Source organism: Carassius gibelio, chromosome A16 (genome assembly GCF_023724105.1).
Source record: "Carassius gibelio isolate Cgi1373 ecotype wild population from Czech Republic chromosome A16, carGib1.2-hapl.c, whole genome shotgun sequence".
NCBI lineage: Eukaryota > Metazoa > Chordata > Actinopteri > Cypriniformes > Cyprinidae > Carassius > Carassius gibelio.
Window position 1 is genome coordinate 31,299,298 of NC_068386.1, and position 20,508 is coordinate 31,319,805.

General features: G+C 38.1%; 1 protein-coding gene across 3 annotated transcripts; it reads left to right on the top strand.

Annotated features, from left to right (window-relative positions):
- The first annotated feature begins 7,514 nt into the window (after nt 1–7,514).
- LOC128030953 (uncharacterized) lies at nt 7,515–12,246 on the top strand. Of its 3 annotated transcripts, XM_052619057.1 has the most exons (3): nt 7,516–7,952; nt 8,015–8,231; nt 8,310–8,563. In XM_052619057.1, the coding sequence occupies exons 1-3, from the start codon at nt 7,809–7,811 to the stop codon at nt 8,369–8,371; spliced, it is 423 nt and encodes a 140-aa protein (XP_052475017.1). In that variant the 5' UTR covers nt 7,516–7,808; the 3' UTR covers nt 8,372–8,563. The 3 variants fall into 3 exon arrangements, with proteins under 3 accessions (XP_052475016.1, XP_052475017.1, XP_052475015.1); XM_052619056.1 differs by having other exon boundaries at nt 7,515–8,231; nt 8,310–9,508; XM_052619055.1 differs by adding an exon at nt 11,916–12,246 and having other exon boundaries at nt 7,518–8,699.
- Nucleotides 12,247–20,508: the final 8,262 nt, after the last annotated feature.

Sequence of the window (20,508 nt, forward strand, 5' to 3'; positions counted from 1 at the left end):
TTAGCGAGTCAAGCCAAGTCTACAGACCTAAAGACATTGTCAGTGTCAGGATGTGGAAAAGCAACACCCACACCAAGACACACATTCCAGATGTGTTGGCCTACCACGACAGTGACACACAGCTGTACCTGGCCCCAAACATGCACATGTGTACTTTGACCAAAGACATTCATTATCTCTGCCTTAGCAAACCCTTCCTCAGACACAACGCTGAAGGAATCTGCGAGTTGCAACCCTGGGTCAGCGATACGCGCTGCAGTGCCGAAGCCAAGCCTCTTAAACAAGTGACAGAAACGCAAGCAGAGATTGTGGGTAACAGATGGCTCGTCAACACTCCTGTGCGCTCAGCTACACTGACCTACGACCAGCATGACACCGCCACCCGTGCCAACCTGCTTGACCAAGTACTGATAGGTACCACCCAACACATTGACATTACTCCCGTCGACACAGCCCTCCAAGCACTGTCTCGACAGCCCGTTCTGTACCCGTCATCTGCGGTCCGAGCCTGGACTGCTGCCGACACTGCACGGTGCATCTCCACTGTCATTGGTCACATCCTGACTCTTGGCGTGACCTTCATCCTATACAGGATGCTCAACGAGAGGCTAACCGCTACAGCCAAACTCGCGACAATCGTGGCTGGAGGTCTCCGATGGAATCCCCGGAAAGGGGGTGCCAAGTCAAAGACAACACCGAACCTCATCAAGCTGAATCCTCAGCTCCAGGAACCACCTGCCATCTTGAACCACCTGCCATCATAATCCACCTGCTACATGACCATCACGATTCACCTGTCATCTGCCCATCCTGATGATTGCCGTCCGATGATGTCCACACAGGGACTTCATCCGACGGAAAGGGGCAGGTGTAACGGATATGCAGGTCATCGATTCGTGGGTTAAATTCAGGCATACAAATGAAACCTTTTTGCACTAAATGCCTGGCCTGGCGCCAGCCTGGCTGGACTTAAATTATTTACGATACCCGTGCGAGCCTCAAAGGAGACATGAAAACCCCCAACCACATTCCAACACATACACAAAAAGAAACCTTTCTTAGAAGTTCCTTACCTTCATCATTTTATTAATAATATGTATTTTGATCGTTCATTGGTTGTTCACGCGAAAAGAGGCGTGAACCATCCCAAGCCATGAGAACCGACTGAACAAGGTCCGCCTCCTCTTCTTCTCCTTGTCGTTCTCTGACACGCTGTTCTCCTGTGCGACCAACGGGCCAAAAGCGCTCATATCGCCGTCCCCCTCAGCACAGGGACTGAGAGGAGCCAGTCTCATGGCTCCTCCGGAAGCTTTCGTTTTCGTTGCTTTGTTTTCTTTTCTTTACTAAGTTTATTCAACTATTCGCCTCTCCACACAAGGAAGACGAATTCTGGAACATTGTTTGTTGAACCTTTCAAATACCGTGCGAAGACAGAACAAAGGCCCCGCTCACGCTGCTCCACGCTCACGCTAAGATCCAGCGCTACTCCAGCGCTCGCCGGTCTCCAGCTCACGCACATTGGACACTTTGCAAGTATAACTTTTCTATGGAGATTTAAATGCTTCTTTAAAGTGTTGCTATGATTTGAGTCGTTGTTGGCTTCCAAAAGTTAAGAAGTGATAACTTTATTGAACATTTATAGGTCAATCTTACGGCCGTTTGCTGGACAAACCACTGTTTGATTTGCAGTAATTTACAGTAAGAGATATCACAATAATTGATATGAAGAATGGAATATTGACATATTAATGAGTAAGTTACAGTGCCCTGTAATTAGTTATTGGTATAGACAATTGAGCTATTTTTCATAATCAATACAATTTATGCTTTTAGCATACCGGTATTTTTGGACATCTGTTTTAATAGAGGTTTTAATCTTTTGCCTGCGCTGCCGCTTTTCAGAGTGCTCTTCACAATGCAAGCTTCCTAATTCGTCCCACCGAGAGCAGAGACTACATTACTCATACACCCTTGAGTTTTACAAGTGAAAAGCGCATGCGTCGCTTTTGCCGCTGTCAGTAACAACTCGACATGGCCGGAGATGCTGTGTGAAATGCGCCCACTCATCTCAGTAAAAATTCAAATACATTGAACAACATTTATTATGTTCTCCTGGGGTCAGACTCTGAGTACTAAAACCACATGTTCAGAATCAGATGACATGCTGGCTGACACCCCACCAAGTCTGAATGATATCGCTGCAGGTCAGACGCAAACTAATGAAGTAATGCAGTAGCTTTTTCAGATAGGGTGACCAGACATCCCGAATCTGGCCCTAATTGTCCCGAAAATTATACTAAAGCAAAATCTTGAGTAGTTATTGTCTGATAAACATTAAAAACTGTCTGCGGTGGTTGAGTCGTCCTGCAACCAGCCCCCACCGGCTGCTTATTGGCTGCAGCATCTTTTTTCTAAGTTCTAAAAAAAATACCGTTGTAGAATTTAGATATTCATTTATCTAATTAATCTATATGCACAAAGACAATACAACCTTTTTGTCCCCTTTTTGTTTTAAAGCTTGATGAAGAGAGCGCAAGTTGCTGCAGCTGTGAGGAGGACAGTGATGCACGCGTACAGGAGTGATTGACAGTTCCTGGGACTGTGTACAATATAAAAATAAATTTAGGCTTATCAGCGTTAGCGTTACAGAAAGGTCTGATTTACACACTGTTAAAACAGTCATTGTTGTTGTTGTTGTTTCTTTTTACAATGACATTTGAGTTCATGATTTTAATGTTGTTGTTTCTTGTGGCAGACTAAAGAGTAATGACAGATGGTTGATCTTTAAATAAAAATGTGTTTAGTTAAGGTTTGAAATTCATTATCTTTTATAATAGGCTACGAAGTCTAATATCATAACCCCCCCATCCCGTATTTATGAGAAAAAAAGAAGAAAATAATTGAAAGTTCAATAAATCAAACAGTCAGCTAAGATTTGTGGTTTCCTTTCAGTGTAAACTATTAACCACTAGGTTTAACGAAGGTCTGAATGTGCTAATATATCACTGATTAAAAGTAATACTTTCTAAACTGAATGTTTATGGGGGATACGGGGAAATAAGCTAAATCTGACAAAATGCATATATATTTAAGGAAATGTTATTTTGTACAAAATAAATAAATAATTATAATTAATACCATAAATAATATAATGTACAATAATTAGGCAATAATGAAAAAGTATTAATTGTGTGTGGCGTATCTTTGTTCACTAACAGTCATCAGCTAGATTATAAAAGAGTGGTCTTATCTTGTAAAAAGTCAAAGATGTATGGGCTGATATTAGTTAAGGGGTGATGGGAAAGAGAACACATGTCTATGTTGTACCTGCAGGAGCTGGGGTGGGGGCATGGTCCCACTGGTCTCCTGACACAAGGCAACCATTTGCTCTGGGAAGGAGTTCTGTCAAAAAAAAAAACATGTTTTAGCTCAAGGCTGTATGATTTTAATTTATCTTTGTCAGAATAGTCATTCCGAGCTAAATCCTCATCCTCTGAATACATATTCCATTAAAACTAAAAACATAGCTCGCTTAATAGTCTAAAATACACAGCCATATGAATTCAATGTTATATAACTCTTATTAGTAGTAGTACCATGCAAAGTTAATCCTTGTATAAATGCTCTGAAACACTACCCATAATGTGTATTAAATTAAAGAAAAGTCTGCTACTACTAATAGTAATAATAATGCAAACTAACGATAAGAACTTAGCTGTAATAAAAGACACTCATCCAAAAAAAAAAAAAAAAAAATCTTCTACAAAGAGAAAAAAAGCCTGTCATTAGAGGTTAAGGTGGATGAAAGAAAAGAGCAATAATTCAATATTATTCTAAAGGCTCATTGGTCAAAAAAAAAAAAAAAGTATTATGCAATCTTTTAAAAACATAAGTCTGCCACCCATTGACTCTCTTCTAATAGTTTTCTACCAGCACAAGAAACTCCAGGAAATTTGATACAATGTTTGCATAGCTCAGAAAAATAAATTAATTAATACAATAAATTAACTAATATCTGTTACAGTGCACATAATTTCGAAGTTAGATGAAAATCATTGGTATAGCATTTATATAACCAGAGCCATATTAAAAGATGAACTACAGTAAGATTAAACTAGATACAGGTTTATTAGAATCAAGTACTCCAAAGAGCCATGTTTAGCTGTTCAGGCCACATACCTAAATTATTCTCAAATGGAAATACATTAACATACAAATAACAATCCCACAATCCACAATTGACTGATTTATCGCTGGTTGATTATTACAATTATATCAAGTGGCCTTAACTACTATGTACCTTCATTTTAATTAATAACTTGGTACAATGCACTTATTGTGTACATACGTTTAACATCATACTTATAAATATTTAAAAAAATCCCTTACACATCAACCCACCCTTAATCTTACCCATACCACGAAACCTGTCCCTAACCTTACCCATATCCCACATCAATAGCAGCAAAAGAATTTTGCAATACAATATGAACACAACAAGTACACTGTTCTTATTTTTTGATGCAAGTAGTAGTTAAGGCCACTTAATATAAAGTGGAATTGTTTTTTTTTTTTTATTCATTTTATGGAAGCCCATACGTTTTGCTAAGTTCAAATGGAATGCAATCTGATCAATCAAGGCACATGGAGTCACTATGTGTAAATAGGCTCAAAGAAAGTGTTATCAAAGATTTTATAGTCAAGAGTGTACTTGTGTTCCAGCAATTTAAGAAAAACTGAAGGAAGTCTTACTGCATGTTGTTAAAAGTCAAACTGAATCATCTACAGTAGGTAAATAATTATGTTTGAATGCTCCTGGAGATCACAATTTTGCCCTAGTAAATATTGACATCTTGTGGTGATACCTGGGAACAAATCAACCTGGTCTCGAAGAATTCCGTGAAATGAACACGGTCCCCAGAAGTAATCCTAGCGATCAAACGACAACAGAACAATGAATTATCAAGTTAAAATCACTTTAAAACTATTTTAAAATATTTAAATTAAAGTACTTTAAGTAAACTCAGAATATTTAAAGCGATACGTTTCCAAATTATAAAACAAAGTCAATTGGGGGAGTGCAGGTGTTGGACCGTGTGTGGACCACTGGTGCTGCCTTTCATTCACTAACATAGGCATCACTTCCGTGGGCACATCACGAAATTGCAGGCAATTCCATGAAACTGCCACAGATTTTGAGTTAAGGGGCCATGTTCATTTCACGCAATTCTATGAGACCAGCTTGCAACAATTAATGGAGGAGTGTGGAATTTCTATAACACACTATCATTGGTGATTTTAAGAAGTTAGTTTTTTAGCAAATATAAAAAAAGAAAAACAAATTTCTATTAATTAACCCTTATGCGTTGTTGGGAACGTTTACGTCCACTAGGGGGTAAAGCTGATTGTTATTTTGGCCACAACTTTGTATTTTGTAAAACAAATTGTAATTCGTTTTTTTTTTTTTTTTTTCATATCTATGCATGACTTCACACTAGACAAATGCAGCCAAGATGAATACATCTAAATATTCAGTCAAGTAATGAATGAATGCATGTGTTAATTAAACAATTAGGCTATATTTTATTTACTGACAACAACAGGAGACATGAATAAACAAGTAAAATAATAAATAAAAGTAACTGTCACAATAAATAAAATACAAGTCAACAACACATGAAACAAAACTTTATTCAGACATTGTTCTGTTTTTGAATGTTTACAGACGGTGAACCCACATCCGTCCATCACGTCCCTCACTGCTGCAGTCAGACTGAATCTGATCATGATGACAGAGTGACATCGAGTCCTTGTCTGAGTGCACAGAGAGGATGAGGAAGACCATAATGAAGACCCTGAACCACAAAACCCTGAACAAGAGCAGGAGAACATGTGCGGGATGCTCTTTGTGTTGCTCTCCATGAGCATGACTACCTGTAAAACATTTACACAGAGTAAACGCTTTATATCATGTCAGCATTCTATTTATTGCTGAATTAATTTTATATTTTTACAACTGCATGTTAATTTGATATAGCTTCATTATTTCTGTGGTGTAGTGAACTGGACTGGTGAGCAGAAGGTTGCTGGATCTATCTCCACCTGTGAGTCTTTACTCCAGGTGACTCCAGAGGGATTGAGGTCCCTGTAATAACAGCACTGTAAGTCACTTCAGATAAAAGTGTCTGGCCAATTAATACATGTAAATGTTAATTTTGTTAATGATTTTTTTTGTTTTTGTTTGATTTTAAATGCTCAATGATGCTGCTTATTTCTTAAAGCTTTTTCTTCTAGGTACAACTATAATTTTAATGGATGCATACATTTAATACAGTTTCTGTTTGGGGTTTTAAAGGGTCAGTTCATTTAAACGTATAAATTCAGTCATTAACTAGAAAAAAAAAGTTTGTTGAGACAAACTTTAAGTTGGCTTGAGAAAGCCTGACCAGAAAGTTTGAAGAAGTTTAAAGAAGTTAGAGGTTTATAGTTTAAAGTTAGATTGATAGATTAGTTGAAAGAAAGATATGTTAGTTAGAAAAAATGACAGATAGATTAGTTAGAAAGAATGATATAGATTAGCTCAAATGAAAGAATGATAGATAGATTAGTTTGACAGAAAGAATGCATGCGACTAACATGTTTCTAGCATGATTAGGAAGTTGCTAGCATGTTGTTAGCATGACTAGCATGCTGCTAGCATGACTAGCATGCTGCTAGCATGTTTCTAGCATGATTAGCATGCGGATAGCATATTTTTAGCATGATTAGCATGTCGCTACCATGTTTCTAGCATGTTTATAGCATGATTAACATGCTGCTAGCATGTTGCTAGCATGTTTATAGTATGATTAGCAAGTTAATAGCATGTGGTTAACATGACTCGCATGTTGCTAGCATGTTTCTAGCATGAATAGCATGCGACTAGCATGTTGCTAGCATGTTGCTAACATGTTTCTAACATGATTAGCATGTTAATAGCATGTTGCTAGCATATTGTTATCATGACTAGCATGTTGCTAGTATATTTCTAGCATGATTAGCATTTGACTAGCACTTTGCTAACATGTTTCTCGTATGATTAGCATGTTGTTAGCATGTTGTTAACATGTTTCTATCATGATTTTAGCATGATTAACATTTCGTTAGCATGTCTCTAGCATGATTAGCATGTTTCTAGCATGATTAACATTTTGCTAGCATGTTTCTAGCATGATTAGCATGCAACTAGCATGATTAACATGTTGCTAGCATTTTTCTAGCATGACTAGCATGCGACTAGCATTTTGCTAGCATTATTTTACCATGATTAACATGTTGTTAACATTTTTCTAGCATTATTAACATGTTGCTAGCATGATTAGCATGCGACTAGCATGTTGCTAGCATGATTAGCATGCGACTAGCATGTCGCTAGCATGTTTCTAGCATGATTAGCATGTTTCAAGCATGACTAGTTTACATTTAGTTTACATCTTTTTTTTTTAATACGTCACTTCCTGTTTGTTGTTGACGGCTGAACTGCGTTGAGCTCCGTCACTATATTCTTTTCATTGACTATTTTTAACTTAAAAATCTATTTTATACACCATCGTTTCCGTTTATATAACGCGTGAATATATCCTCTATTGTATTCTACAACAAAAACAATTAGAGCGACTCGCTATCACTAGATTTATTTTGATCTCCCGGGTCGCTATTAGCTTTTAGCCAGTTAGCATCAGCAAGCGTGGTTGCTGCTAACTGAGCTTACATTGCTAATACTCTATTCACACACATTACCACTGCTGTACTCACTGTTACTTGCTTTAATGGCGGATGAATGTCTCCACTCTGTGCAGCTCGAGCTCGAGGCCGTGGGGAAGCAGATTCGCGACCTGGAACGGAGGCAGGCCGAGCTGAGAGAGCGGAGAGCCACGCTGGAATCATCCCGGGCTGACGCTCACAAGTCCGGGGTAAGTATACAGCGTGCTGTTAACAGTCCCACCACGTCTACTCCGTGTGTTTCTCTGCGCAGGCCCGGTGCACCCAGGACGCGATCTTCCCAGATGTCCTTCACTGCGACGCCGGGACACCACGGACCCTGGGTGCATCCACAGCGGAGGATGCGAGCCGGGTCCCGGGCGACGACATCTCCCCCTCCTGCCTTCGAGATCTCCATCCAGAACCGCTTCGCTCCCCTCCGCGAGACAGGACGCGACGCTGTGATCATCGGAGACTCCATCGTCCGACACGTAAGTGCTACGTTAGCCGAAGGTAAAGTGCACACTCATTGTTTGCCTGGTGCTCGTGTTCTCGATGTTTCTGCGCAGATACCCGCGATCCTGAAGGACGACGAGAGCCCGAGAGCGGTCGTGCTTCACGCCGGGGTTAACGACACCACGCTGCGGCAGACGGAGACGCTGAAGAGGGACTTCAGGAGCCTGATCGAGACGGTTCGCAGCACGACGCCCGCGGCGACGATCGTCGTGTCAGGACCACTGCCCACGTATCGACGAGGACACGAAAGGTTCAGTAGACTTTTTGCTTTAAATGAATGGTTGTTGTCATGGTGTAAAGAACATAAACTGCTATTTGTTAATAACTGGAATCTTTTCTGGGAGCGTCCTAGACTGTTTCGTGCTGATGGATTACACCCCAGTCGAGTCGGAGCGGAGCTTCTCTCTGACAACATCTCCAGGACACTTCGCTCCATGTGACTAGTAAGACAATTCTCAAATAACCATTATGATGAGTTTTGTTCCACCCGCTTAAATGATAAAAGTACTTGTGCTGTAAAACCTATTAAGACTGTGTCTGTTCCCCGAATAGTGAGGTCAAAATATAAATATAAATATAATGTAGGATCTAGAAAAAATCTTATCGTAATTAAACCAGAAAAATGTAAAGTAAATGAACAAAAACAATTTTTAAAGTTTGGGCTAATAAATATTAGATCACTCGCACCAAAAGCAGTTATTGTAAATGAAATGATCACAGATAATAGTTTTGATTTACTCTGCTTGACTGAAACCTGGCTAAAACCAAATGATTATTTTGGTCTAAATGAGTCTACTCCACCAAACTACTGTTATAAACATGAGCCCCGTCAGACTGGTCGTGGCGGGGGTGTTGCAACAATATATAGTGATATTCTCAATGTTACCCAGAAAACAGGATACAGGTTTAACTCTTTTGAAATACTAATGCTAAATGTTACTCTGTCAGACATGCAAAAGAAATCTAATGTATCTCTTGCTCTGGCTACTGTGTATAGACCACCAGGGCCGTATACAGAATTCCTAAAAGAATTTGCAGATTTCCTCTCAGACCTTCTAGTTACAGTTGATAAGGCGCTAATCATGGGAGATTTTAATATTCACGTTGATAATACAAATGATACATTAGGACTTGCGTTTACTGACCTAATAAACTCCTTTGGAGTCAAGCAAAATGTCACCGGGCCCACTCATCGTTTTAATCATACACTAGATTTAATTATATCGCATGGCATCGATCTTACTGCTATAGATATTGTATCTCAAAGTGATGATATTACAGACCATTTCCTCGTATCGTGCATGCTGCGTATAACTGATATTAACTATATGTCGCAGCGATACCGTCTGGGCAGAACTATTGTTCCAGCCACCAAAGACAGATTCGCAAATAACCTGCCTGATCTATCTCAACTGCTACTGGTACCCAAAAATACACATGAACTAGATGAAATGACTGGCAACATGGGCACTATTTTCTCTAATACATTAGAAGCTGTTGCCCCAATCAAATTGAAAAAAGTTAGAGAAAAACGTACTGCACCATGGTATAACAGTAATACTCACTCTCTCAAGAAAGTAACTCGTAGTCTTGAACGCAAATGGAGAAAAACTAACTTAGAAGTTTTTAGAATTGCATGGAAAAACAGTATGTCCAGCTATAGACAGGGTCTAAAAACTGCTAGGGCAGAGCATATACACAAACTCATTGAAAATAACCAAAACAATCCAAGGTTTTTATTTAGCACAGTGGCTAAGTTAACAAATTACCAGACGCCACCTGATTCAAATATTCCACCAACGTTAAATAGTAATGACTTTATGAATTTCTTCACTGATAAAATAGATAACATTAGAAATACAATAGCGAATGTAGATTCTACAGCATCTAACACTTCAGTTTCATCCATCGCACCCAAACATAAACTGCAGTGCTTTACAACCATAGGACAGGAGGAGCTAAATAAACTTATCACTGTATCTAAACCAACAACATGTTTATTAGATCCTGTACCCACTAAATTACTGAAAGAGCTGTTACCTGTAGCCGAAGAACCGCTTCTCAATATCATTAACTCGTCGTTATCTTTAGGACACGTCCCAAAACCATTCAAGCTGGCGGTTATCAAGCCTCTTATTAAGAAACCAAAACTAGATCCTAGTGACCTGGCAAATTATAGGCCTATTTCAAATCTTCCATTTATGTCTAAAATTTTAGAAAAAGTTGTGTCTGCTCAATTGAGCACCTTCCTGCATAAAAATGATCTGTATGAAGAATTTCAGTCAGGTTTTAGGCCCCACCATAGCACAGAAACTGCACTTGTTAAAATTACAAATGACCTGCTCCTTGCGTCAGACCAAGGCTGCATCTCATTTCTAGTCTTACTTGATCTTAGTGCTGCGTTCGACACCATAGATCATGACATACTCATAGATCGACTACAAAACTATACAGGTATTCAAGGGCAGGCTCTAAGATGGTTTAGATCCTACCTGTCCGATCGCTACCATTTTGTTTACTTAAATGGGGAGTCATCTCATTTATCATCAGTAAAATATGGAGTGCCACAAGGATCCGTCCTAGGTCCCCTTCTATTTTCAATATACATGTTGCCCCTTGGTAATATTATTAGAAAATACGGAATTAGCTTCCACTGTTATGCTGATGATACTCAGCTATATATATCAACGAGACCAGATGAAACTTCCCAATTATCTAAGCTAACAGAGTGTGTTAAAAATGTAAAAGATTGGATGACAAAGAATTTTCTCCAATTAAATTCGGATAAGACGGAGATATTAATTACACAGAATTAACACTACACAGAATCTTGTAGATTACAATCTGCAACTAGACGGATGTACTGTTACTTCCTCTACAGTCAGAAATCTGGGTGTTATATTAGACAGCAATTTGTCTTTTGAAAATCATATTTCCAATGTTACAAAAATTGCATTCTTCCATCTTAGAAACATTGCCAAGCTACGAAACATGTTATCTGTTTCTGATGCAGAAAAGCTAGTTCATGCATTCATGACCTCTAGACTGGACTATTGTAATGCACTTCTAGGTGGTTGTCCTGCTTCTTCAATAAACAAGCTACAGGTCGTCCAAAATGCAGCAGCTAGAGTCCTTACGAGGTCAAGAAAATATGATCATATTACCCCAATTTTACAGTCTCTGCACTGGCTACCTATTAAGTTCCGCATCAGTTACAAATTATCATTACTTACCTATAAGGCCCTAAATGGTTTAGCTCCAGCGTACCTAACTAGCCTTCTACCACGTTACAACCCATCACGCACCCTAAGGTCACAAAACGCTGGACTTTTGGTAGTTCCTAGGATAGCAAAGTCCACTAAAGGAGGTAGAGCCTTCTCACATTTGGCTCCCAAACTCTGGAATAGCCTTCCTGATAATGTTCGGGGTTCAGACACACTCTCTTTGTTTAAATCTAGATTAAAAACACATCTCTTTCGCCAAGCATTCGAATAATGTATCTTTTTAATTGTGAGTGTAGTTGCATCTGATCAAAGGTGCATTTTTATTCATTAGCTTGGGTTACATAAATTTTACTTTGTTGGATCAGCAGCTATGCTAATGATGTCTGTATTTTGTTTCTATGTTTCGCCACGGGATTTACATCCCGTGGTAACTAGGATTTAAACAAGCTCCAGTCTGGATCCAGAACACCTGAGAAGAGATGATGCTGACCCTCAGAGGACCCCAGATGATGCTAACCCTGAATGAACAAACAGAACTAACAATTATTCCTAAATGTGTGACTTAATCATATAATAACTTAATTAATAATATTGATAGTTCATCGTCTAGCTGACTACGTCTTGTATTATTATTATTTTTTAGTTTTTCTAAAATCCTGTCAAATGTGCACAAACTACTAGCTACTACTAAATATTGTAGAAACATAATTTTCTGTAAAGTTGCTTTGTAACGATTTGTTTTGTAAAAAGCGCTATACAAATAAACTTGAATTGAAATTGAATTGACTAGCATGTGACTAGAATTTTGCTACCATGTTTCTAGCATGATTAGCATGTTTGCTAGCATGTTTCTAGCATTATTAACATGTTGCTAGCATTTTGTTAACATGTTTCTAGCATGATTAGCATGCGACTAGCATGTTGCTAGCATGATTAGCATGTTGCTACCATGTCGCTAACATGTTTCTAGCATGATTAACATGTTTCTACCATGACTAGCATGCAACTAGCATGTTTCTAGTATGTTTAGCATTTGCTACCATGTTTCTAGCATGATTTTAGCATGATTAGCATGTTTTGCTAGCATGTCGCTAGCATGTCGCTAGCATGTCTCTAGCATGTTGCTAGCATGTTTCTAGTATGACTAGCATGCGACTATCATGTTGCTAACATGATTTTAGTATGATTAGCATGTTGCTAGCATGTTTCTAGGGTGATTAGCATGTTTCTAGCATGACTAGCATTCGACTAGCATGTTTCTAGCATGATTAGCATGTTGCTAGCATGTTTCTAGCATGACTAGCATGCGACTAGCATGTTGCTAGCATGATATTAGCATGATTAACATATTATTAGGACAGATAGATAGATAGATAGACAGATAGATTTACCATAGTTTACCATGATTTACCATAGTTTACCATGATTTACTATAGTATACCATGATTTACCATGTTCAAGTATGATTTACTGATTCTAGCATGATTTACCACGATTTACCGTAGTTTACCATGATTTACTACAGTATACCACAATTTACCATGTTCAAGTATGAAAACAAAACTACATGTATTTCGTATTGCTTGGCGGGAAAGTAGCATATCCTATAGAAGAGCATTAAAAACTGCTAGATCTGATTACTTTTCTTCTCTTTTAGAAGAAAACAAACATAACCCCAGGTATTTATTCAATACAGTCGCTGAATTAACGAAAAATAAAGCCTCAACAAGTGTTGACATTTCCCAACACCACAACAGTAATGACTTTATGAACTACTTTACTTCTTAAACCGATACTATTAGAGATAAAATTGCAACCATTCAGCCGTCAGCTACAGTATCACATCAGACAATGCACTATAGACCCCCTGAGGAACAGTTCCACTCATTCTCTACCATAGGAGAGGAAGAATTGTATAAACTTGTTAAATCATCTAAACCAACAACATGTATGTTAGACCCTATACCATCTAAGCTCCTAAAAGAGGTGCTTCCAGAAGTCATAGGTCCTCTTCTGACTATTATTAATTCCTCATTGTTATTGGGATATGTCCCCAAAACCTTCAAACTGGCTGTTATTAAGCCTCTCATAAAAAAATAAATAAAAATAAACACAACTTGACCCCAGAGAACTTGTTAATTATAGACCAATCTCGAATCTCCCTTTTCTGTCCAAGATACTAGAAAAGGTGGTATCCTCACAATTATATTCCTTCTTAGAGAAAAATGGTATATGTGAGGATTTCCAGTCAGGATTTAGACCGTATCATAGTACTGAGACTGCTCTCCTTAGAGTTACAAATGATCTGCTCTTATCATCTGATCGTGGGTGTATCTCTCTATTAGTTTTATTGGATCTTAGTGCTGCGTTTGACACAATTGACCACAACATTCTTCTGCATAGACTTGAACACTTTGCTGGCATCAGTGGAAGTGCATTAGCATGGTTTAAATCGTACTTACTGTATATGACCGCCATCAGTTCGTAGCAGTGAAAGAAGATGTATCATATCGATCACAAGTGCAGTATGGAGTACCTCAAGGCTCAGTACTAGGGCCGCTACTCTTCACGTTTTATATGTTACCCTTGGGAGATATCATCAGGAAACATGGTGTTAGCTTTCACTGTTATGCTGATGATACTCAGCTCTATATTTCCTCGCAGCCCGGTGAAACACACCAATTTGAAAAACTAATGGAATGCATAGTCGATATAAAAAATTGGATGACGAGTAATTTTTTACTGCTAAATTAAGAAAAAACAGAGGTGTTAATCATAGGGCCTAAAAACTCTGCTTGTAATAACCTAGAACACTGTCTAAGACTTGATGGTTGCTCTGTCAATTCTTCGTCATCAGTTAGGAACCTAGGCGTGCTACTTGATCGCAATCTTTCCTTAGAAAGCCACGTTTCTAGCATTTGTAAAACTGCATTTTTCCATCTCAAAAATATATCTAAATTACGGCCTATGCTCTCAATGTCAAATGCAGAAATGTTAATCCATGCATTTATGACTTCAAGGTTAGACTATTGTAATGCTTTATTGGGTGGTTGTTCTGCACGCTTGGTAAACAAACTAGTCCAAAATGCAGCAGCAAGAGTTCTTACTAGAACCAGGAAGTATGACCATATTAGCCCGGTCCTGTCCACACTGCACTGGCTCCCTATCAAACATCGTATAGATTTTAAAATATTGCTTATTACTTATAAAGCCCTGAATGGTTTAGCACCTCAGTATTTGAATGAGCTCCTTTTACATTATACTCCTCTACGTCCGCTATGTTCCTAAAACTCAGGCAATTTGATAATACCTAGAATATCTGGAATTGAACTACTGGTTTCGTCTGGTCAGAGGAGAACTGGCCCCCCAACTGAGCCTGGTTTCTCCCAAGGTTTTTTTCTCCATTCTGTCACTGATGGAGTTTCGGTTCCTTGCCGCTGTCGCCTCTGGCTTGCTTAGTTGGGGTCACTTCATCTACAGCGATATCATTGACTTGATTGCAAATAAATGCACAGACACTATTTAAACTGAACAGAGATGACATAACTGACATTCAAGTATGATTTACTGATTCTAGTATGATTTATCATAGTTTACCATGATTTATGATCTATGATAGATAGATAGATAGATAGATAGATAGATAGATAGATAGATAGATAGAAATAGTCAGATTGATAGATAGAAAAATAAGAAGAAGAAGAAGAAAAAGAAGAAGAAGAAGTTTAAATAGGATTTCAGTGAGTTGGCTTTCTCAAGCCAACTTAATGACTTGCCTTCATTCTGTCCAAACACAAAAGGTGATTTTGGTCAGGTTTCTCCTGCTGGTTTGTGTTCACACAGTATCATTCGATGGAGCCTGACTTTCAGATTCTTCATGACATTATTAGATGATACTTTAGAAACTTCTGAAACTCTGGTTTTATTGACTGATGTTGTATGAACAGAAACCAGCAGAACAAACTTGACCAAAATCACATCCTCAGTGTCTTTTGGTCTTTCTCTAGATGTTCTCACTGGCTCTGGGCTCACTGAGGATGAAGAGACCACAGCAACATCTGGTCCTGATGAGAAAACAAGAGGAGATGCAGTGATGGAGCATTTCACTCATGGCACATCTTCTCCATCCTCAGAGCACACAGCTGTCTGCAGACATTTCAGATCCTGCAAAGATGCACAAACACAAAACAAAAGCAGTCATTTTAACAGCACAGTGTAATTTCATTTCTGTATTAGAAGTAACAGAATGATCTTACTTTATATTTTGGTTTCAGGTTTTAGATAAATTATGTTTACTTAATGTAGATTTATTTATTTACATTACTTACATTAATCTAAAGCAATACAGACAGTGAAATCAACATAATAACACACACATCTCTCACTCAGATATCTGTTCATGTAATTTGGTCTTTTGCAATTATGTTAGAACATTTCTCTGTCTCATATTACACAGACAATTAATTGTCTTTAAGATGTACAGTATATGGTTCATGCAAATCCACTTTGGAGACGTAAATGTGCTTACTGGAGATCCGCTGTTCACTTTACATAATAAAACGTTTTGTTGTTGTTGTTTTTTTTATTACAAATATACTATAATGTTACTGTCTAGCGTCTTTACACCTTAACAAATCAACAGTTTACTCTACAGTAGCTCAACAAATACGATTTTATCACATGGGAACTGTGTTTTGTTTTATAATACTCACCTTTGTAAACACCCTCTACGCTGCTCTCCTTCACGTTCGATGATGATTTATCCCTTTCGCGTGGCATTCTGGGATTGAAAAGTATCCATCGATGAACCCTTCAGAATCTTCACTGAAGCAGTAGGACATCCGGGGATATCTCGCCTACTGTTTTATGGTTCAAGGTTTCGAACATACTTCTTTCTTTACATACTCTTTTTCCCTACTATATAGTAGGTGAGTAGGCATATTAGAACGCAAATTAAGTATACGTACAACTGAATCTCGCGAGAGTTATTGCAATTCTCGCCTACTCTTTTATGAACTCAAAAGATTCAAACATACTAATTTGTCGCATACTGCTTTTTCCATACTATATAGTAGAGAATTATGTGATTACGGACGAAGCCTTTGTTTGAGCTAATGGAATGATGGGAAAATGCTTTGAAATAAATAAAAAAAACTCAACAGTACACTGTGGGCAAATTCACTACCCTTTCGTTATGTTCGTGGATGAAAACATCCACTAAATTAAACTGCTTTAAAAATGTATCTCTAAATGTAACTCTCTCACAACAGACACGGAAGAGAAGACTATGCTGAATAAAGTCGTAGTTTTTGCTATTTTTAGACCAAATTTTATTTTCGATGCTTCAAAAAATTCTAACTGACCCTCTGATGTCACATGGACTACTTTGATGATGTTTTTATTGCCTTTCTGGACATGGACAGTATACCGTACACACAGTTTCAATGGAGGGACTGAGAGCTCTCGGACTAAATGTAAAATATCTTAAACTCTGTTCCAAAGATAAATGGAGGTCTTACTGGTTTGGAACGACATGAGGATTATTAATGACATATTTTTTTGGGGTGAACTAACGCTTTAATGTCATCTCTCCCAAAGCGAAAACGTGCATACAGTTCTTCTGAATTCTCCAGTTCTTCAGTATTGCACGAGTAGTTTGGCACACTCTGCATGCACCCTTTGACGGTACCTTCTCCTATGGTAACGATGAACAATACATGCCACATGGATGCCTCTGTAGGCTAGGAGAAATGGGTGCAAAGACACAATGTGTTTAAATGGTGTCACCCATTAACCAGCAATGATCTGATTGGTGTAAGCCTAATAATTTAACACAAGCAAAAGCAATCTTGCTCAAGGCTTTTAAGATTAGTGTTGGGGAGATCACAGAGTTGGAACCATGGAATCAAAAGGGCCTAATTTCACTGTGGCAGAAACCTGTGCAATGTTGGAGGGTGTTCAGGCCAATTGTGCCTCAATAGTAGGAGGTTTCAGCTCTGCAAAGGGTGGAGGACTGACCAAAAAAGGAAAATACAACATTTGGAGGACATAACCAATCATATCAAAGCCATGGGTCTGGCCAAAAGAGGACCATAAAACAAGTTATGTTGCGATGGAAAAACCTTAGGGCTAAGGCAACAAAAGACCTTACTGAAGCCAAGAACCCCCAAACAGGTAACAAGCCATATAAGAGGGGTGATTTCACTGATATGGTCCTTGATATCATAGGAGGAGAAATATCAGAGGCTTTTCATGGCATTGAAGGCACAGAAGCAGATGGAAAGGCCACAATTACAGAGACTAGGACTTCAGAAAATATAAGCAAAATTATCCTGCAGTGGAAATGTTTGTCCTGGACTTGACTTCAGTGACTGAGGAGTAGGATAGATCCCCAGTGGATGTAATGAAGACAGTCCAAGACATTCCTACAAGAAAACGGGTGGAGAGAGCACTGTAACATTCACTCCCCCACCTACATTTCCTACCAGCCCTAGACCCAAATTCGCAACATATTGAATTATGAGTTTGAATATGGCCACAACTTCCCCCAAAAGCAATAACATTAATAAAAATGTTAAAGGCACCCTTTTTTTATGTTAGTGTAAACCAAAAATAAGTAGCACACAATGCAAAAAAAAAGCAGTACAAAATTCTGGCAATAGATGGTGCTACACTTCTATAAAGCTCCAAAGCCTCTACTCAGGGTTGTCCAAACTCAGTCCTTGAGGGCCAGAGTCCTGCAGATTTTAGCTCTTGATTTGAAACACACCTGAATTAGCTAAACTTCCAGGCAGGTGTGTTTCATTTGGGTTGGAGCTGAACTCTACAGGACTTTGGCACCTCATGGACTGAGTCTGGACACTACTGCATGTTAACAAAATCAGATGAAAGAACACTAATGCAACTACAAAACCTAAAGAGGAATTGACATGACAAGTAACATGTTCTTCTGAAAAAAGTGCATTGAGAATTAAAGCATCACAGTAACAATCAGCATGAAAAATGAACACATAAACATTGTCTTGTTTAATTTCAATTGGCCGGGTTATTTTAATTATTAAATTCCATAGTACGTCCTGTGACAGGACGCAAACAAAGCAATTTAACTACATATACAGTAAAGCAACTGTGAAAACTATCAGTATCTGAGTAATTCAGGGCAGGTGTATAAACCATTTTAGGCTGGAAAAGCACTGGATTAGGCTGGATTTTAGCACTGGAAAAAAATCAAACCACTACAACATTTGAAGGTAAATGAATGTGAAAACTTTTTACATTTGGCTAGACAGTAAAATACTTGCACAGTGAAATGCCACATGGCTTAAAGCCTTTAGGTGCTGTGTTTAAGCATGCTATGTAATAATAGCCCTGGCTAAACAAGGGTACTATAAGTGGATACATCTAAGAGTGTGTCTGAACAGGAAGTGGTGGACCTGAAAATGAATCTAAATTGAAACTTTGAAACTGTTCTTTACATCAGTACAAACATTTTTCATGGGATGTAATTAAGTTGCTATCCAGCACACTACCAAAATTGATTATTGTGGCTCCCCATATATATTTTTTACTTTCTATACATTAAAGATTCCTGAGGAAAGAACAACTGTTTCACAGTTTCCGCAAAATTATTAAGCAGCGGAGTCATTTTCAACTGTGGTGTCATGACATTTTTTATCCCGTACCTAGTGTTTGATACAGGACATAGTTCCATGATATTCAGCTCGCTCAGGCACTTGGCAGGCAGCTGTTGGTGACTGATATTGTCTTTTAACAGCAGGACATGGGCTGGGTCAAACTCGCACTTCTGACAGATCACGGGCACCAGGGTATGGGGGGAGGGGGGATGGGGGGGTTGGTGGGGGAGGGCACTGGATTTACTTAAACCAAGGCCTTCTGATTTTGGTTAGTCACCACCAAACGCAGTGTTTTCAATGTGATGAGAGAAAGTGAAACTGATGTGAAGAATGAGAGAGGTTTATTTAAACGTATTAAAGAGATGGCATAAAATATCATTTTAAATAGCTTATATTATAAAAAAGAACAATAGTAAGGTTTGCCTTTAAACGTATATTAATCAAGTTTAAATACATCTTTAGCTTTATGCTGTCACTTACCAAAGTAATTAAACTGAATTGTCATGTATATCTATTGTTGTCTTGTTTTTTTTTTGTTTTTTTTTAAAAAACAAAGCTATGCTGTATTTAATCTGGATTTTTTTTTTTTTTTTTTAATGAGGAAAAAAAAAGAAATCGAGAGTAAACCACCCGGATGATACCTAGCATTCAAATGATCTTTTCCTGTGCAGCAAACTCACTACTTTGTGGCTATTTTCATATGCATGATCAAGATAAGATAAGAAGCAACACAGATCTCTGAAGTTTCACATGAGAAGTGGGCAAAATTAGACTTCATATGCACATGTTTGCAATGTCTTGTAGAGGAAGTATCACACTAACCACAATACACTGCTTAGAGAAAACTTCTTCAGAGAAAGAATTTTGGGTTCCATCAAACACCAATAAATCACATTATCTAATTTAATTACTCATATACAAATACTAATATTACTCATGAAACATTCAAATAACTTTATTTTAGAGGCAGTTACATTTAATTTAAGCTAATAGTAAAGAAACTACTGTTAATAAAAGTAGGCACATAAGACATTTAGTGTGTGCCATTTCCTGTATATTACTGTGCAGACAAATGAGAGCACATTAGAGAAGACTGAAGTGTATGAAACAGTATACATCATTTCAGCTTTGTTCCACATTTTAGTTGAAGTGTAATCCTACTTGAAAAAAAAAAAAAAAAAAAAAACAGTTTCTCCACTTTGTCACACATTCTTAGACCATGGATGTGAGACAACATATTTGTGAAACTGCACACTTAAATGACACTGAAAAAAAGCTAACTTTATAAGTACTGTATGTGGGCTGTCTGAATGACTATCACCTTGAATGCAACTGACAGATATGGTATAGATATGCTAATTTGAATCTCTATTCTATAACTTTTCTATTCTTCA

Bases quoted from the DNA above. Each gene is read 5' to 3' on its own strand.
- LOC128030953 (XM_052619055.1), top strand. From the start codon at position 7,809: ATGGCGGATGAATGTCTCCACTCTGTGCAGCTCGAGCTCGAGGCCGTG.